The sequence below is a fragment of the Protomyctophum bolini genome (assembly GCF_963924005.1).
Source record: "Protomyctophum bolini genome assembly, chromosome: 14".
NCBI lineage: Eukaryota > Metazoa > Chordata > Actinopteri > Myctophiformes > Myctophidae > Protomyctophum > Protomyctophum bolini.
The window spans coordinates 22,541,479-22,562,001 of record NC_137875.1 but is presented as its reverse complement, the minus strand read 5'-3'; the positions used below and the strand labels follow the sequence as shown (position 1 = coordinate 22,562,001).

Below are 20,523 nucleotides of genomic sequence, written 5' to 3'. Positions count from 1 at the left end.
GGGGGGAGAAAATACATATAATTTTGGGGGTCCTTGACATGAAAACATTTCAGAACCACTGTAGCAGGCTAGCAGAAAACTTTTTCAGAAAACTTGTCTTGATGACATTAGTGATAGTAGTACACTTTTTTATGTCCTTTTTTTCACCAGCAGGAACAGGAAGACGTTTCTATGCTAGAGCCTCAGAGCACAAAGACCAAAGGGAAACTCAAAAGGTCCAAGAAGCGGAGAGAGATTGGGAGTGTTGATGGAGACATTGAGTCTAGTATCTTGAACAAAAAAGGTAATGTACCCCCAAACTACATTACCAAAAAGGATAGAATACCATATATGAATGTTTGTCATTTAATTGGGTTGTTAATGTATTCATTTATTTTATTTGTCAGCTAAAACAAAATCACCCGAACTGCAATACTCCACCGTCAAATTTGAAGATGTGGGAGGCAATGATGCAACATTGACGGTAAGCTGTTAATGCCTATTGTTGTTCTCTCTATTTTATACTTTTTATATACTAAAATGCATGTAGTAGGCCTACATGATTAAGTAAAATGGACAGTAAACTACGATGACTACTTTTTGTCAGGTGAAACCTAACCTAACAACACTCATGAAATGTAAGCGACCACTGCGCCACTTTGCGCAACCTAGTTCAACTGATCTGCTTGGCTGCCTCGTCTACTACGTCTGCCTCCTCTGCCTAAAACCCTAACACTAACTTCACCGTCTGTGAAGCGATGAGGCACAGTATTGCCGCGCGTCATAGCCGCACAGCAACACCCACAGGACGCGGCGTGCTAGTACAGACCTGCCAGCCACGCCCATGGATACCCGAATGGAGGCCGTGCGTCAACGCCTGGAAGATAGAACAGCGGCACATCGGAGCGTCAGGCAAGGTGTGAGCGCGCGTCTGATGCTGCCGGTGTGGGATAGGTTCATTGAAAATAACGGAGGTGGCTGTTTTGACGCGCGGCGTTCACAGACGGTGTGTGTTGGGCTTAAGCTAATGGGAGTGGTGTAGTATGGTTGCCTGCCTCCTAAGCTATGCCACACGCACCGCAAAAGGGCTGATTTCCGCACCGCTGCGAGTAAGCTTTACCACCAGCAGCCTCGAAGCGACAACAGTCGGCTGCTAATGTTATGAGCTGGACAGCAGGGAAGCCACAACAAAACAGTCATTGAACCACGCACAGAATGTCGGAAACAAACGCAAACGACGGCCGCGAGGCGCGAGGTTGTGACACACAAACATACACATTACTAAAATAATAGTCATACAAATATGAGGCGGGGACACAATGAAGACAGAGCTTCTTTCACCTGACAAATATCACTATGTGATCATTTCTTGTTTTATTCACTTTTTAAAATTTGCTTTACCATTATCTGCCATGTGTTACATACATTATTCTCTGTCCAGGAATTGTGTAAGCTGCTGATCCACATGCGCCATCCAGAGGTGTACAGTCAGCTGGGAGTGGTACCCCCCAGGGGATTCCTCCTCCATGGACCCCCTGGTTGTGGCAAGACCCTGATGGCCCAGGCTGTGGCTGGGGTGAGTGTTCACCAGCAGACCATAGAGTTGGAGCACCACACAGCGTGGTCGCAGTACAGTCAGGAATTAACAATGTTTGAAAACGTGTTGTTTGGAGTGGACCAATGCTGATATGCCTGGGGCCTGTACACATTGCACCGTGAGAACACAGTGAGAGCACTGCTCTTTTTTGCTCTTTTTCTTTCATTGCATCTTTTTTCTTTTCTGAAAATAATACATGCGGTCTGTCTCATGGCTAAGAGTTAGTTTTTGTTTGTTTGTCTTGACTGTCTTTCAATCTACTGTATGGTTTTGAGGGAGTGGATAAATGTGTTTTCTGTGAAATCTTTGAACTCTGGAAGATATTTGCAATGTCTTGAAATGACATGTTTATTTATTTGATATGGACATAACAATTACATTGCTCATTGCACAGATGTATTAGAGCAGGGGTGCCCATTACGTCGATCGCGGTCGACCAGTCGATTGCAAGCGCTGCGCAGGTAGAACGCTTGGCCCTGCCACGAAAAAAAACAAAAAAACAATCCTCGCCTCGGACAGGCGGCGGCGCGGCGGCGGCGGCTTAAAAACCCCCCACAATGCAGTGCCTTGTTTTCAAGTGTGGGGAACGTCGGGTCTGTTATGTTGTTAAACAAACAAATTAAAAGGATATCTATCCATCATTGCTCATATAGCAAGATGCACGTGGCAAAGAAGCCTAAAACATATCACTTCCATGCAGAGTGGGAAGAAGATTATTTTTTCACGATGTCACATTCCAAGTCCAACTGCGTTTGCCTTACTCGAGCCCATCGCTATATTCATGTGCTTCCCATTCAGAAGCTGATGTTGATTCCATTGCATCGAAAATAGACGATCATTTGGAGGCCTGTTAAAGACTAGCTGTCAGCAGTGACTGTCCGGATTACGCAGCGCTGACGGACTCCATTCAGTGCAAGGCTGCAAGCAGTCATCTGATTAAAGGGATAGTTCAGATCTTTTTAACTTAAATTGTATGAAATACTTTCCATTAATATAGTGGTTGCAACTGTAGGCCTATTAATTGATTGCCAGAGTCCTGTGGTAGGAGTTCTGCTCTGGTTGAGTTGAGTGCATTATTCCTTCATGTGATTGTGTATGCTTTTTATGTGTGATACTTTTAATATTTGTAACATTTTATGAGCAATATGTTATTGAAATGTTATTGAAATTGATTGACGTTATTACAAAGAGTAACTTTAACAAAATAAAGGTGGTAAATAAATAGAATTGATTGATTGATTGAAACAGTCCTAATGCCTTAATGTTATTTATTTTGAGTATTTTAAGCAATGGGATAATATTTTTTTGGTTGGTAGATCACCTTGAGCTGGCAATTTTAAAAGTAGACCTCAAGTCAAAAAAGTGTGGGCACCCCTGTATTACAGTGTGTTGGCACATGTGCTAGTTTTCACCACAGAAAGGTGTGTAGCAATGACGAGGTATCTAATGGTGGTCCAAATAATGTAGTGCATTTATTATTGTGATTGTCCCTCACAGGAGCTCGAGCTGCCCATGCTAAAGGTCTCTGCTCCGGAGATGGTGTCTGGGGTCTCAGGGGAGTCCGAGCAGAAGCTCCGAGAGCTGTTTGAACAGGCTGTGGTCAGTGTCTTTATTTTCATCCTGATTCATCACACAGATAACATGGTTTAAGCAGTGAAAGCATGAGTTGTGTGTGGTGGTTCTCCTGTTCACTCATTCCCTTTGCAGACAAATGCCCCATGTATTCTGTTCATCGATGAGATTGACTCCATCACCCCTAAACGAGAAGTGGCCTCCAAAGACATGGAAAGGAGGATTGTTGCCCAGCTTCTCACCTGCATGGATGGTAGGTGCATACCATACATCTATGACTTTTTAGTTCAAAGATTGCCAACCAGTAAATTGTGATCTCCTCTTAATACACACACTGGTGGAGAAACGGGTCTTATCCAGAAAATGGCAAAGTGATATTTAATTATTGCAGGTAAATGCATGAATGAATGCATTTTCTCTGTTGGACTAGATATTTATGTTGTTGGTGAAATTGTCCATTTCCATCTATCTTGCCCTGTTATCCATTGTGTGCTATAGATCTGAACTCCCTGGCAGTGACAGCCCAGGTTCTGGTTATTGGTGCCACCAACAGGCCTGATTCCCTGGATCCTGCACTCAGACGAGCCGGACGCTTTGACAGAGAGATCTGCCTGGGCATCCCTGATGAAGCAGCTCGTCTCAGGTTGGTTAGAAAAGCTTCATTAGGGTACAATTGTTTGTTTCTTATGACACTGGCAAAACCACAACTGTAGTTTTCCATCCCTGTCTCTGTCTTGAGCCCTAGTAAGCCTTGAGTTTTCCCAATCGCTTTCTTTAGAAATATTAGATCAAGTAAATATTTATACAATGTTTCATCATCAAATGAATTGAAATTCAAAGTGCTTAGTGCTTACCATAAACCATTTTGTAGCATAACAAGGAGAATCCAATATTGTATTGCGAAAGAGTATTTTATACTCCAGCAACACATGGGACTTTAACCTAAAGGGGACTCCTCTAAGCGACAGGTACAGGAGTTACGTACAGGGCTCCAGACTAACTTTTTCACAGGTAGCACTGGTGCTACCTACCTTTTCATTTGGTAGCGCCACCAGAAATTAGGTAGCACCATTTTTTTCTTTGTATAGCAAAGTTATAATAAAACTTTATTTGTACAGCACCTTTCATGACATGAAGTGCAGCTCAAAGTGCTTTACAGAACAATGGAGAATAAAAGAAAAGCAAGGCAACGACATTAAAAAACAAGCAGTAATGCAATACAGTGAGAACATGAATAACAAAAAATATCAATTAAAAGCAATGTTGTAGAAGTGATCTTATCATTCCCTCACATAGGGCGCCATAGTGGTTTCCACCATTAAAGGTTTGAATCATAAAACCCCCTACAAAGGTCACTGTGTAAGAAACAGCAACCTACCTGGTTATACTTACCAACACAAAGTCACTCAGTCAATAAAGGCAATATTTATATTCCACATACAGAAAGTCAGTTTAAGGTTTTGTGTTGAAAATTAAATGCAGTCCAAACCTTTGGGATTAATAAAGTGACAATTTGTACAATATCCCATTACCATTATCCAAATTAATTCCTTATTATAATATTTTTACATTTTGGAAAAACCTTTTGCAATGTGAAATGCCACCGAATTCTTAATCATTTTCCTTGTCTTCATGGGCCAAGTTAGTGAAAATAGCTGATCTACAAGCTCACAATCATCAGGCATCAGTGCTCTTCACTCACTGGGTCGGGAGGGAGACTAATGTCTTTAGTTGGCCGAACATCATGTATGGACACAGGCTACCTCCTCGATGCAAACATAACAAGCTTTGGAAGCTATTTTTCGTGGCACATTATATGTTTAATCAAACAACAAGTTTACCTCCTCACTCATTGTTTTGGTCGGGAGCTTACAGTCTATGGTCGGGAGTCGGCTGTCTGTGTAGATCATGACTGATCATCATGCAGTTAGATATGCGCGCTGCGCTCCAGTGAAATTGTACAGCTGAGAAAGATTAGTTAATTTGTGTCGGATAAGCTGCGTTCAGTGAGATGGAGCTGTGTGTGTGTGTGTGTGTGTATATATATATATATACACACACACACACAACCCCTCGTATATCTAGGTGTGCCCTGGGATTTATTGGCTATGAAAAGTGTGCCCTGGCTTGGGAAATACTGGTCTAGAACAGGGGTCGTCAACCTTAGGCAGGCACAGGTGCCAATATTGGCGTGGGGAGGGTGAACACTGGCATAAGAGTGTGAGAGGTTTATGGCAAATCAAAATCAGAAGGAATTATTATTACATTTTGATGTGGTGCCATAACTAAACTAAATTGATTAAATTGATATGGCACACTGACTGAGGAAAATTAAAACATGGCACTTGTTTTGCTGGAACAAAGGTCTCTTAATTAATAGAAACACAAATCCACTGACCTTTGGTCATATAGTGTATGATATAAAACAAATGATCATTCAAGGTCAATCATAACAACCTTTGGAAATATTGAGAGCCTTTGTGATGACCAAATCTAAGGTTTTCCCCAGACTATGGCTACGTTTACATGAGCAGTTAAATCCCCTTTTCATTCCGAATAGAAGTTCAATCCTATTAAACGTTGTTATGTAAACACCTACAAAAACTTACATCCGAATGAAAACGCTCGATGCGATCTAAAAACCATTCCGATGTCACTGGCCGGATTACTCCGATTTTCAATGCGATTGAAAGAAATTTGACTCATGTATACACTGCTTCGGATGTAAATTCATTCTGGTCTTTCTGAGCATGCTCCAAGGGCAGGCGCTCATATCCAAGGCGCGCCGTCGGCGCCGAGGAGTTTGCACATAGAGCGCGTTATTGGAGCAGCAGCAGATGAGATACCCCTGATCTGTGTGTGTGTGTGTGTGTGTGTGTGTGTGTGTGTGTTCAACAACGGTCTCTCTCGCTCTCTCTCAAAAATAACGAGCGACCCGATACAATAATAATCATCAGTGTTGCGTTGCGTGCCCTGGCCGTGCTGTAGATACAAAGTATAGTAGTAGGCCTACAAATAAAAACGAGATGATCACCTTCTCAGCGGAGAAGCGGAGCCGCAGCGGGTGGGGAAAAAAAGACGGTAAACACTAAACATGTGTCAAGTCTTCTATCACTTCTCCATATAAACACTCATTCGGAATGACCATTTCCCATGTAAACTCGCGGCAAAAAACATTACATCGGATGTATTTTATTCGGAAGTATTTATTCGGAATGATCACCCTTCATGTAAACGTAGCCTATGATAAGAGAGCTCTTAATAACAGTCCAGATGGAACAAATCGTTGGTTGGTGAATGATGCTGGCATGAAATTCACCTACTCCATTCAAACTAGTCCTCATTCCCCAAACCCCCTCCTATACACCCTTCCTTCCCTGTCCCCAAGGCCTGTGTAAAGCACATTGGGTTAGAGGCACTGCCGATAACAACACAACAAACATAACTGATGTACTCAGAGTCCTTCCTGCTGTAGAGATGACATTTTCCATATCAAGCCATGACCCAGTGTGTATCTATTTGGCACCTCCTCACCACCAAGAGACTGTAACCTTCGGAGTTGAACATGATGTACCTGACGAACTCAAACCTTGATATCCATTTCATGTCGGCAGTCTGTCCCAGGGCCATTTGCCATATAATTATACTATAAAACTAGCGTTGCTAAATGTCCTATCTATAGCAAACAAATTGTTTTTAATTAATACACATTAGTACACTTATTTCATATATTAGACAGAGAGACGTCTGCTGTCTTTCAATTAAAGGGACATTTCACCACTGGAAGAAACTCCAGTCACTCAATGTTTATAGTATTTCATAGTAGATAACGAACGGTAGCACAATTTGAAATTTGCACTCTATGGCCTCCCAAACATCATTAAAATAAGATCTGGTTGCAAACGGGGTGAACAGGCCCTTTAAGTGTTACTGCATACAGTATTTAAAATGATATATATTCTAAATTTGATATATCCATATGGTTCAAATATACTGTATATATGCAAAGCGACAAAAAGAAAATCAACCAGGTGCTCGATGGAGGTTAAAACTCAAAAGGTTAGAAAAGAGGAGAGGGTGGATAAAAAAGATGTTCAAAGAAGCCGACATGTTTCGACTCTTAACAGAGTCATCAGGGCAAGAAAATCAAGAAGAACCAAGCAAATGCAGGTCCTTTATACTGAGACAGGCAGGTCAGACAATCAGCATTAGTGTGAGAACACATAGTGTGAGAGTGTAGCTCTGGGTGTGTTCTCACACTGATGCTGATTGTCTGACCTGCCTGTCTCAGTATAAAGGACCTGTGTTTGCTTGATTTTCTTCATACTTGCCCTGATGAAGACTGTTAGTCGAAACATGTCGGCTTCTTTTAACTTTTATAAATAAAGTACATATTTTTCATCCTACAAAACATTTTGAGTGCTCGGATCGCCGCCTAGTCTTTAGTATACTGTATATATATTTACTACTAAATACTAAATCAAAGCAAGGCAACATATTGTTGCTGGGATGTTTAATGTCTTTCATTATCTGCTTTGCCTTGGCCATGCACCTGGAGGAAGGGGAGCTCATTCGTTCAGTGACGTGTCTTGATCATCTCTTAGTGCTCATTTTGAAACAGACTATTTTCTGTTTCCTACAGGATCCTGAAGACCCTGTGTCGGAAGCTGAAGCTACCAGAGGACTTTGACTATCAGCAGCTGGCACGGCTCACCCCTGGCTATGTGGGCGCTGACCTCATGGCACTGTGCCGAGAGGCTGCCATGTGTGCGGTCAACAGGGTTCTGCTGGAGAATCAAAGCCAAGTGCAAATCCAAAGCCCTTGCTCTACAACGGATCTGTCAGCGAGTGGACCTCTTTGCACGGCTCCTGTGAAACAAGAGCTGGAGCTGGTTCCCCAGACACCAGAGCCTGAACAGGTGTTTAATCTGACAACTGAGTCACACAACGGCATTGATTTTTGCATTGCTGTCTTTGTTTGTGAATGCATTTCTTTCTCCTTTTCCCTCAAAATTAGGCACATTTTAAAAATGGAGCCAAGCTGTCTCTGGTAGTTGCCCCTAAAGTAAACCGCAACTGACTGCCCTGCCTTTTATATCTGATTTTTATTTCCAATGCTTTGGTTCATGTCATCTACTTTGATCAGCAGGGGGAGCTGGCGCGCCTGTTACAGTTGCTGAAGAGCACAGAATCTGTGTCAGAGGAACAGCTAGCAGGCTTGTCTATCCTCATGACAGACTTCCAAGGCTCCCTGGCCAGTGTCCAGCCCTCAGCCAAGCGGGAGGGCTTTGCAACTGTACCTGATGTCACCTGGGATGATGTAGGAGCCTTGCAGGACATCCGCGAGGAGCTGACTATGGCTATATTGGTATGGTGACCATTGTGAACTTAATCTTGTTACACAAATTCAGTAAATCCTCTCCCATCCTCAGTTCTCGTGTCATTGACTCATACCAGCATTTGTCTCAGATTTTCAGTAAATCCACTCTCATCCCGTTATTAATTCATACATTACCTGCATTTGTCTCAGATATAGTCAGTGATGCATTTTATCGTTCCAACTCCCAACATAAAGTTTTAAGAAGATATTGTCAGCTTTATAAATGATACCAAAACAGCCAAGACGGTAGTCAAAACAGTAGTCACATTTAAAATAAGGCATTATTACACACGACAGGATCTGTGTCTTTGGCTGGGATTGTATTTGTATAACATGCAACATAACAGTACTCTGAAGCTGTTACCAGCCTCAATATGTAAAGCAAGGTTGACCCTTGCACAGTGCCCGACCCTTTTCGGGCACGAGATTTTACTTTTATTTTTCAACCACCACTGCCTTTACATATTATTATAAGCTGCAAATTAGTTTATGATTCTTGTGTGTGTGTGTGTGTGTGTGTGTGTGTCTGAACGGAACACACAACACAACCTTCATAACAACACCCATCATGCCCTTCATATTCTGTATTCCTCCACACATAGTTTGCTGGTGACTAGTGTAATGATAGTGGACAGTGTTTCGACTAAGATGTAGTTTTAACAGCATCTCTGAATATTAATCTCGTGACTCAGCTTGTTGTGCACAGACCGCATGCTCCTTGTGAGTCGTGAATTGATGACCAAGTTTTAATCCAGTCTCCCATCTCTCTGGGGGAAAAAAACATACACTGCCTCAGGCAACTCTCATCAAGGCAGGACATTTTCACAAGAGCAAATGGCAATGAGGAAATAGTAAAGGAAAAACCCACTGACCCTGGTTATTCTTCCAGTCTCAGTTAAAGCCGACCTTCCTGCTGATACCGCTGGTGTTAAATAAATAACTACCACCATACAATAGGTGTGTTTGTGGCAAGGGCTATTTGACCCTGTTCGTGATGGAGAATGTGGAATACAGTCATCTAATCAGTGTTCTAGAATAGCAATACGAACGAAACATTGTTGATGCAAGAGATCATTCTCTACCTCCTTGTTCATAAACAATAAAAAAATAATCCGTGTAAATTGAGTTATGGTAATCTGTGACCAAGCAGTCATCACAGGCCCTACCCTGCTGATTGCAAACATGAATAGTGTGATTGTAAGAGCAGAACTGAAGCAGCTCTGTGTGTCTTCCTATGTGTCCTCCAGGCTCCAGTGCGTTCCCCAGAGCAGTTCAAAGCCCTGGGCCTCAACGCTCCAGCTGGCGTGCTGCTCGCCGGACCACCAGGCTGTGGGAAAACCCTGCTGGCCAAGGTACCTTTTCCGAGGTCCTCTACCTCTATCCTACACCCACCCTGCACTCTCTGCAAAAATACACCACCCACCCTGTATCGGAACTGTGGTGCGTGCACCCCTTGTGGTGCGCAAACACCCTCTAGGGCAGTGGTTCTCGTGTTTGGCTGGGGACCCCTGGAAATGCTTTGGCCATGTCTCGAGACCCCCGTCCCGCCCCCCCCATCCACCACCCCCAATACAAACTGACTGCAAAAATAAGTGCCATGATTTTTTTCCACCCTAAAACATGATCATCAGATCTTTTTGTTATATATTAAGGAGGAAGAAGTTTTTCCAAATAATTTACAGTATTTGTTAAAATGTCGTTTTTATGTGGGCACCCCCACCAGTTCATTAAGTATGCCTAGTGGGTGGTGATCCACCTGAACTTAAGCTGCACCCACAGCTCTAGTTGTATGATAAAGGGGGATGGGTTAGGGGAGGGGTTGATAATGTGATGTCACTATATAAAATACAAAAATTTTGGCACATCTTTAAAAGAGAAACCACATATAATCATTAAGGAAAGTTTATGCATGTACTATGTAAACTCTTCATTTCCATTTCCGCGACCCACGGGTTGAGAACCCCTGCTCTAGGGCAGGGGTTCTCGATGTTTTTGTCTGGGGACCCCTGCCCCGCCCCCCTCTCCACCCCAATACAAATTAACCTTAAATGTATTATGTAATTTCTTTGATTTGGGGGGGGGGATGTTTTTTGAAAATGTTTTTAAACAATAGTAATGCAAAACAAAATGTACTAATGTGTACTTGTATCTTTTCACAATTTCACAATATATATATATATATATATATATATATATATATATATATATATATATATATATAGTGCAGTGTGACTGTTTTGAATTGTCAGTGACCCTGTTCCATGCTGTTGTTTTGGTGTCTCTTATGGCAGGCAGTGGCAAATGAGTCAGGCCTAAACTTCATCTCTGTCAAGGGGCCAGAGCTGCTGAACATGGTGAGTCACTGGTGTTTACCCTGCCTTCAGCTGCTTGTCTGCCCTACATGTAAGCAGGCCTAAAGGGCAAGGCAAGTTTATTTGTGTAGCACATTTAAACATTCAAAGTGCTTCACATAAAACACAAGCTTCATTATTATTATAAACTGGTTAACCGTTTAAATGTCCCATCCCATCCTTGAGTTTCTCAATGGAGTCAGTGTACCACTGTGTACATGGTGGTGAAAGAAATGTACCATGCAAATTCAACACCCGGAAAGCCTGCCATGTTTAAATAACTGTCAATCATGTAATCATTCTGTAGCGCTAAATGGAAATTCGTGCCTCGTTTCACCTCTGAAATGTCACAATCTTCATATCCCTGCATGTGCATGATGGGTCGGTACAGAAACTGCCCTGCCTCAGCAGCACTCTACTATATTTAAGCAACAATTCACTTTAGTTCATGGTATATTTTGATTATCGCAAGTATACCATGACCTTTTTATCAAATAATACTAAATATGACAACATGAAATTTATAGTCACATGATATCTCAATTAAAGGTGGATTTCCTCCCAGAAACGTCAAAATCCAATCGTAAAGACTTCCTGTCAAACAATAATGTAATTATTCTGTGTTTGCGGTAGAGATCCCCTGTGAATAATCATGATTCACTCACCTGTGTTATTCCCATAGCGCAAATGCTCCTCCATACGCAGCTGATTAGCATTACGGAGACACTACCGTTTGGCTGCTACCCTGTTCTGAATCTAGTCCAAGGTGACGGCCGGATGATGCATTTCAAAATTTTCTTTTTTTTGCCCAACGTTATACACGTTTTAAAAAGGCGTTAATGGCGTTGTTGGCGCTGTGGGAGTTGATAAAAAAGAAGTTAATTAAGTCCTTGGCAGACATTGAGTTTTACTGCTTTAAAAAAAAAAAAAAAAAAAAAAAGTGCCTATAATTACATTCCCAAAATAAGAGATACCAGATTGACATGATAAAAAGAGGAGGATCCGGGAACACAAAGTTTAAAAATGAGGAAAGCCTTTATTAAATTAAAAGGCAACTGCAACTGATCCGTGTGAGCACCTTTTTATCATTATCACATCCTGCTACCTCCATTGAGCACCTGGTTAGTTTCTCTTTTTTTTCATACCAGATTGACAGTTGGTTAATGCAGCATTACCAGATGCATGACAGGTGCTTTTAACAACATGGCAGATGTAACTCAACCTGCTTGCTTGTCCATTATTAAAACCTTTTGCTTAGTTACTATGAACACACTGCTCAGTGCTCCCACAATACTTGTGGGAGCCTTAAAGGGACATTTCACCGCTGGAAGAAACTCCAGTCTCTCAATGTTAAAACACCTAGAATGCCCAGGACGAAGTTATTTGTCCTTTCTATTAGTAATGCCCGACGCCCAGGACGAAGTTTTGTCCAAAAGGCGAAGTTTATTGATGACCGATCGCATCGCTCTACAGCCTGGGAAAGCCTGTTGTGCATCCTCGATGTTGCGCAACAGTGATACGTCATCGAAAATGTTCCCCCCCCGTTTAGCCGACGACAACGAAAATCGCAAAACGTTAACTCGCAATCTAAATCATGAGAGGCAAATGTTGTACTTTTACTCCACTACAATTAACATTAGTTAGTAGTTGCTTTGTAGATTTTAATTATAATTACAAAACATACATGAACCTCTTCAGCCCTATTTAACCTTTGAAAATAGCCGCTCTACAAGCGTGTTGTTGAGATTGCCACAGCCATTTATACCGTTCTATCCAGTAGGTTTTTTTTATTCCAATTATCAGACATTAATAGAAAAGATTCCTATTGGGGGACCCTGGTCACTAAAGCGATGGGGGTACAGGCTTTAGTTTCGACATACTAACAGTCCGACAGTCATTAGACTGACCCTACCTCTAACCCTAACCACAACCACAAGCACGTCGCAACGCATGTCGGACCAACGCATGTTGGGAGCGACAGGTGATTTCCGCATGTCAGTCTTTTGGCGTGTCGGATAAGTGTGTGCACCCCAAAGCAATAAGCCACAAGAGGCAGTGGTTTACTGTGGAACAGCTAAGACACAGAGTACTTCCGATTCACTTATTGTAACTTGGGTTACTGGAGTACTTGGGTTTTGGTTAGGTACATACATGTGAAAAATGTATTCTCGGAAGCTTCAACCTTGTAAACATAAGTGCAAAGTACAGAGGGTTATTGGACTGTCTGATGGCCTGTGGGAAGTAAAACCTCTTCCTCAGCCTGCTAGTGTGCTCTAAGGGGATCTTGTATCACTGCACCCTTTTGGACTTTAGAGGAGAGAACACCACAGTCTTTTGTGTGGGCGTGGGTGGGGTCTTTACTTTTAATGATCCTCAGGGATTTGTGGTAGCGCAATCATGTACAATCATGGTAAATCACTGCCTTGCATGTTTACTAAAAGTAAAATGGTTACCAAATACAACAACAATCAAGGATTGGAACTATTTGCCAGGTTAAACAGTAGTGCCTATACGAGTTGTGCATATAACCATGCCCCACTTCTGTGGCCAACATGGAAGTGCCTCTCGCCTAAAGTATAGTTTCTGACTGCGACGGAGGCCTGCCGTCTCAACTGAACTTGTTAAGACACCACAGAGTGAGATAAAGGGAGCGAGTTGCCGTGTTGAACGTTGCAAAGTTCGATTGAGCCGGCAACATTGGCCAAATTGTCAAAGTTTTTAAAAATAGACTATCTACATTCTACAAGCTCACAAGTCACAACGTGAGGCAGTGTGAGCTTGTAGATCTGCCATTTTAACAATATTCATCTGTGAATGCCTCAACTCCTACATTCCATGTGGTTGTCAGTTCAAATATGATTATTTTAGGGGGTCACTCACAGCCTGAAAAGCTTGAGAACCACTGACCTAGACGATGCTGTTTAGACTGGTTGTGACATATGTACTGTATTATCCACCCTCTACCCCTCACCAGTACGTGGGAGAGAGTGAACGGGCTGTGAGGCAGGTGTTCCAGAGAGGACGCAACTCTGCTCCATGTGTCATCTTCTTTGATGAGATCGACGCGCTTTGTCCTCGTCGTTCGGGCCACGAGGTAAGAAGTGTTATTCCTTACAATGTCAAATTCATCAACAGATTATTCATGTTGGCAATAATATAGATTTTTTTATACCTTTACTCATTTTAGACCTGAGGCCTATTTAAAAAAACATCTAAATCGTATAGGTATATTCAGTGATTTCACTTTTTATTTTATTTTTATAATCCTCCCTACTGTAGAGTGTGCTCACTCTGCTGACCATATAGTTCCTCCCTCTCCCCAGTTAACTCCTGGGGTACCGTAGGTTTCGTTTTTGGCTAGGTGGCCCAGCCTTCATCCAATCAGGTTAGAGAGGGGCCTTCCGCCAATCACAATCGAGCGGGGGTGGGCCTTGGTGTGCGTGCTGTTGGCCTGTCGCGTGTCCCCCCACTGTAGTGCATGCATGTGCACATCTTGTTACCGGTGCGGACCGGGGGGTTTTCCAAATCACTGAATGCTCCTTTAAGTTTTCTGAAAAGCTTTTTTAATGTTACTTTATAGCATATCGTCTGTCTATTACTTTTCAGGATTCAAATTCAAAAGAATTTAAGATGATAATCCTACATATTAATATTTTAGCTAGGTTTTGAAGTGGTGAAATGGAATGTTATGTGACCTCTGTACCAATGACAGCGTTTTATGTGTTCAGTCAGGTGCCGGTGTGCGTGTGGTCAATCAGCTGCTCACAGAGATGGACGGCCTGGAGTCTCGGCGGCAGGTCTTCATCATGGCCGCCACTAACAGACCAGGTAGGAAGAAGAACTAGAACTTTTTATGGGCCTAAAACTAAAAGATTGAGCCTTACCAAAACCACAGCACTTCTCTATACCTCAATTATGTCTGCACCGTTGAAGCTTTTCTGTGCAGCCAACCTCCAAACAGGGCTTAACGGAGTAGTTCACCCTGACTTATTTTCTATCGGTGCATTGACATTTATTTGTCGCTTTCGGAAGCCAATACATTGATGATCAAATTATTATTTGATGAATACTTGCGAACCCCATGAATTCAAGGCTACATGGGGTGTGTAATTGATAGACAATACGTAATTTCTAATGCCGCTTCTTTTTTATTTTACGTCTTTTTAAATAAAACCCACTCAAATGCTCGCAAACCAAAGACATTAAATGAGTAGTGACTGAGTACCCAAATCAACCCACGCTTGTCTTATGAGGATTGGTAGTCAACTACTGACATGTCTTCCCAGACATCATTGACCCTGCAGTACTGAGACCGGGCCGTCTGGATAAGACCCTCTATGTGGGGCTGCCGCCTCCACAAGACCGTCACGCCATCCTGCTCACCATCACTAAGGTAGTAGCTGACCAATGCACCCAAACCAGTCTACAAAGATATGTTTGGATCTTTAGCTGAAACCGTTTACAAACCATTGATTATGTGCTAATTGAAAAGGAACACTATTGATTGAAGGTTTTTTATTTACGGTGAATTAAGTCTTTAACCCATTTTGACCTGAGATCAGATTAAAAAAATGTCTGTTTGAAAATGACCGTTTTCTGAAAAAGCTATGTTTCTCTGTCAGTTGTTCTTCGATTTTTCAAAAATAGCAGACCTACAAGCTCGTAGCGCGCCACTCGGTGGCGAGCTATGAGCTTGTAGATCTGCTATATTTCAATAGCTAAAGTATAACATAATGCTAACACCAAAAGGGGTTCCCGCCCAGAATGGGTTAAAGGCTTAAGGTCCAAAGTGAGCCGTCATAGAATTTCTATTGTTCGTTGTAGGGTGGCACCAAACCTCCTCTTGAGCAGGACGTCGACCTCGAAGAGATCGCCCTCGATGATCGCTGTGACTGCTTCACGTAAGTCTAAGCTGGGCAGGTTTTTAATAAATGTAATTTCACTGGTCCTGTGATGGTGGATGGGTTACTGAATAATTTAGACTTGGAGGGAACAAAAGCATTACAGATATATACAGACGGGGACAAATTAAAATTAAAATGAAAACTAGTGGAGAGACGTACGACACAATACAGTTAAGCAATTAGCATCCTATCGAGCTCTGTGGCATGTATTGTATATAGAAATGCTGAACAGGCCCACTTTATTTTTCATTTGTTTTAGGCTTTTCTGTCTTTTATTGATATTACAAGTGAAGCTAGACAGGAAAGAGGCAAAGGGACTCGAACACGCTGTCAGATGTGGCATGCGCCTGGACCACTAGGCCAGAGTAAAAGCGGCCCCAGAGCTCCTATTTTGAAGGAATCCCGGGAATGATTGTGTTAACATCAAATGAGGGGATCTCTTTGGTTAGAATGGTGTTCTAGAGACGAGTACAGTATGCCCAGGAAGTTGTTCTGGCAGTTCGCTGTGGCCTAACAGTACGTTTTAACAGCGGGCGAGCATCGGCCGAAACATCGCCCAATCGCTCGTTATCGCCCAAAAAGATGAATTATTATTATCTTTTCGGGCAACGTTGCCCCGCCCACTTTTCAACCATCGCCCGTTCGCCTGCTAGCGCCGGTAGTCGCCGGGTCCCATAGACAAATAATGCACTTCCGGAAAATTCGTCTGGCTGTCGCCTGCTGTTAAAACGTACTGTAACACCTTTCTTTGTTGTTATCACACTTAAGGTGGTTGCACACTGGACGCGTTTTTTCGGAAAACCGATGGAGAAACGCTGCTAAAAAATCTGAAATCGTACCCGTCGTGTAGGGACCTTTATTCTTCGTCAATTGAAAATAACTTGCTTGTGTTACAGTGGAGCTGACCTGTCTGCTTTAGTGAGGGAAGCATCTGTCAATGCCCTGAGAGTCCATATGAAGTCACAATGCACTCCATTACATTCTGGTAACATGCTTTCCATTTCACTGTTAATATTTGCATAACTTTATCTGAAATGGTAATGCAACAGCTGTGTATTATTCGGCCATTTGCTGTGGTCTGGGGTCATTATTCTGTTCATTGGATTCACTATGGGTTTGTCATTCCACACAGGTCACGTGTTCTCCAATGGTGTAGTAGCAGACATCAGGGTCAGCAAACAAAACTTTGACGATGCCTTTACAAAAGTACGACCCTCTGTGTCCAAAAAGGTAAGATAAATGAGCCAAAGGCATTTTGTTACCAATGTAAATCTGACTTATATAAACATATTTTATGGAGTTGAAAACTATTGGATTAACTACTAGCCATTCCATCCAGTCTACTTTTGCATAATCATAACTCGTCGTTGATACGTTTGTATCAACGTGTTGGGACATGGGCCCCAGTATGCAAATTGGGAACTGCCTTAGGACGGAAAACGGGAAGGAAGGGAGCATTTCTGTGTGCACTGCAGTTCATTGCTTCGGTAATGCCTCAGGAAGGAAGCGTGCATGGCGTGTGCGCAGGCATTTTGATATAGGCAATGTTCGCTTCCATTATCTCCTCCTGTGAGCATTAGGAACAACAATAATAATGATAAGACATGCATTACCCAAGAATTCAGGGACCTGAGGAAAACCAAGGACTGAGGAGAGGTCCCACAGGAGTGGCAAAAAAGAAAAGTTTCACACCAGTGCAATATGGAAGGTTTCACACCAGTGCAAATCGGAAATGGAATTTGTGGAATATCTGTCAAAATGTTCCTTGTTACATTCCTCTGTGCAAATGTATCAGTGAATCAATATGTTTGCTACTGTAGCTCCTCTGCTGAAAAAGTACAGTTGCACACTGCAACCCGCCCAAACACATTTCTGCCATATTAAGAATATCAGTGCTATCCTGTCTAACCAAGAGACCCCATTAACAAATATTGCAACTACTAAGATGCTCATTGTGCCTCACGGCCATTCCAAGTATCGAACATAACGTAGGGCTGTACAGATTACAAATTTAAGTTGACGATTAATTGTCACACAAATAATTGCGATTACGGTAACATTTTTTGCATTGAACATTACAATTTGTATTTCTATTTGCCTTTTAGACTTCATAATCCGATATGACAAATAACTTAAATATACAAAGAAATGGACACATTTATAATTATTTATTTCCAAAACATTTACAAATCTACAAGCTTAGTAGATCAACTATTTCCACTTTCTTTGAAAACTGTTTGAAAATGTATTGATATTTTTCAACATGGAAATGATTGACGATTATGCAAAAAATAATTGCGTTTATCTCAAATAATTGCGAAGGAAATGACGTTTTAGTTTTGGCTGTAATGATCCCACAGGAGATGCATTCCCCAGACACTTTCGTCTGGGGAATGCTTTAGTTTGTTTGTGAGCTGATTCATAGGGCCTGGGGACATTGCTTGTTATCTCTGGGAAACAGGCTATTGTACTTAACTACACTGTTAAGGAGTATGTAACCTCCTTCCATATATCATGTTGCCAGGCAAACCAGTTTTTCCTGACCCCTTTACTAAACATCAACAAACATGAAAACGTGTAGACTGGTGTCCTTGGAATTTTTACACATAAGCCAGGCAGCCTCTGGATATAGTGAAAAAAATAATTATATACACACACACGCACACCAGTAAGACGCCCTGAGGTCGCGTGTACGCAGCCGGCTGGGTGCCGGCAGACTGCTGGGCGAGTGCTGGCGCTTTGGCATGGGGGGGTCAGATCAACATATGGAATGAATTCTGTAGTGCCATATATGGAGCGTGTCTATTGAGAGTGTACAAGGTTTGATGAGGTCAGATCAACATATGGAATGTCAGAACAGGTCAGCTCTATATATGGAGAGTTTGATGAGGTCTGGCCATATATAGAGCGTGTTTTGAGTGTACAGGGTTTGATGAGGGCCTAGGTAGGGCCGGGCCTTTATTTTCGGGCCTGTTGAGAACTCTAGTTTTCGCCGGCTGCCGGCCGCACTAAGAATCTAGAGTTTGAATGTCAGTCAAAAGGGAGACATCCTGTTCTGACATGGAATGTTAGAACAGGTCAGTTCCATATATGGAGATCTAAGGGTTTGAGCCCGGATGTAGAGTTGCTGGCCAGCTCCATATATGCAGATATAGGTGATGATCCAGGGTTTGATGACGTCAGTGTCGTGATCTTCATAATGGAGACGGCCATATATGGAGTGTGTCAAGAGGCGTGGACTGACTGCCATATATGGTGGTGTCACCCGGTTGACTTAGTCTTACGGGGAATATATTTTCCCTAATGTGATACTCAATTATTGAAACGGCTGATTGAACATTGGACAACTGTCTTTTGTAGAACATGTTGGGTTCAAAATGATGACTGAATCTAGCCTTGGCTACCAGTGTGCTTTGACATTGCCATCTATTCTGCAGGATCAACGGATGTACGAGCAGTTGAAGGAGTCTCTTTCCAGATGAAGTTGTTCTGTGTATACGGGCTCATCGGGCAGACCAGACCGCAGACGGCTAGTTCAACAGTGTACACATGATTTACATGTCATATACACATGATTTACATGTCATACATGTACAGCAGATTTGGGCATTTTCTATTAAAATACCGGTTCAGGTTTTTCACAATCAAATTCATACTGAGAGAAATACATCTTAAAGTTGTAATTAAGGTGTATCTAGATCGACTCAAAAATAAATTTTAATACAACACAATACAATGTTAGTATCAAGTCTTTCTCTAGTTTTATATTGACACTGTGCGCATGACATTTAGTACATATTTAGTACATATCAAAGGTATCTATGTATACTAAATACATATTAAACTGATAACTGTAGATTATTAGTCCAGGCTGTGTTGCAGTGCAGAAGTTCACCACACCCTGACATCGTTACGTTTTTGTGCAGTGAAAGTGAACTTGTTCCCATGTTTTTAGGTAAATGTAACTACTGCACTGAAGAATACCTTGCCATTTTGAATGTCAATTTGTTTATCTCCTGAGACTCCAGATTACAATGTGTGGGAATCTCAACAGTTGACCATCAGGGCATGCCCACTTTCAGGATCTTGAAATGAGGTTTGTGTTCACTGTTCATGGATGGGATTATGAATGTATAGTTCAAGGCTTAGAGATAGGGTTAGGGTGCACTAGTAGGCTTTAAATGTATGAAAAGTAGCAGCACAACCAATGGAAGTATGTGTTGGGGCCCGGGGGTTCAAATATTCTGATACTGTGTACAGTATGTATAAATTTGTGTAATGAATACATTTGTTCAGTTTTGTACACAGAAGGAACATTTAAGTTCACAGAGAACTATAACTAACAACTATACTATACCGTTCACTTGCCTTAGAATGATTTAACAAATATAGTTCTATAATGCTTGGTGTGAATGGCCCTTTATTAACAAAATTCAAGATGGCAGTATGGTCAAATTAACCATTGCATTTACACGTACACAAATTAGATGGCCAATAAATGGCAGTAAAACCATGATGGTTTGCTTCGAGAATTTGATCTACCGTACACGCTAATTAATGCTTTAATCGGCTTAATTATTAACCAGAAATGTCTTGTAATATGTTGTAACAAGGGTTGAACAGACCTTGTGCACTTGAATGCATCATGTCATCCTAGCACACTGCAGGGTCAGGTGCAAGTAATTTCCCCTTGTGGTTCACTAGAAATTATTAACCCATTAAAACCGGGAAAGTATCTGA

General features: G+C 42.0%; 2 protein-coding genes across 5 annotated transcripts in view; one reads left to right on the top strand and one right to left on the bottom strand.

Annotated features, from left to right (window-relative positions):
* nvl (nuclear VCP like) overlaps positions 1-20,052 on the top strand; it is a 30,230-nt gene extending 10,178 nt beyond the window's left edge. For 2 of the 4 annotated variants that reach the window (XM_080781959.1, XM_080781956.1), the window contains 17 exons: positions 151-283; positions 387-463; positions 1,421-1,555; positions 3,074-3,175; positions 3,284-3,401; positions 3,647-3,791; positions 7,791-8,067; positions 8,295-8,516; positions 9,776-9,880; positions 10,820-10,882; positions 13,854-13,973; positions 14,608-14,707; positions 15,166-15,272; positions 15,704-15,780; positions 16,680-16,768; positions 16,916-17,013; positions 19,221-20,052. In XM_080781959.1, coding sequence (XP_080638085.1) covers positions 151-283; positions 387-463; positions 1,421-1,555; positions 3,074-3,175; positions 3,284-3,401; positions 3,647-3,791; positions 7,791-8,067; positions 8,295-8,516; positions 9,776-9,880; positions 10,820-10,882; positions 13,854-13,973; positions 14,608-14,707; positions 15,166-15,272; positions 15,704-15,780; positions 16,680-16,768; positions 16,916-17,013; positions 19,221-19,265 — 2,013 coding nt within the window. In that variant the 3' untranslated portion in view covers positions 19,266-20,052. The remainder of the gene's footprint in view (positions 1-150; positions 284-386; positions 464-1,420; positions 1,556-3,073; positions 3,176-3,283; positions 3,402-3,646; positions 3,792-7,790; positions 8,068-8,294; positions 8,517-9,775; positions 9,881-10,819; positions 10,883-13,853; positions 13,974-14,607; positions 14,708-15,165; positions 15,273-15,703; positions 15,781-16,679; positions 16,769-16,915; positions 17,014-19,220) is intronic. The other 2 variants (XM_080781957.1, XM_080781958.1) reach the window with 2 other exon arrangements.
* LOC308327786 (long-chain fatty acid transport protein 2-like) overlaps positions 1-20,523 on the bottom strand; it is a 512,892-nt gene that overhangs the window by 366,963 nt on the left and 125,406 nt on the right. The gene's annotated exons all lie outside the window — the stretch shown is intronic.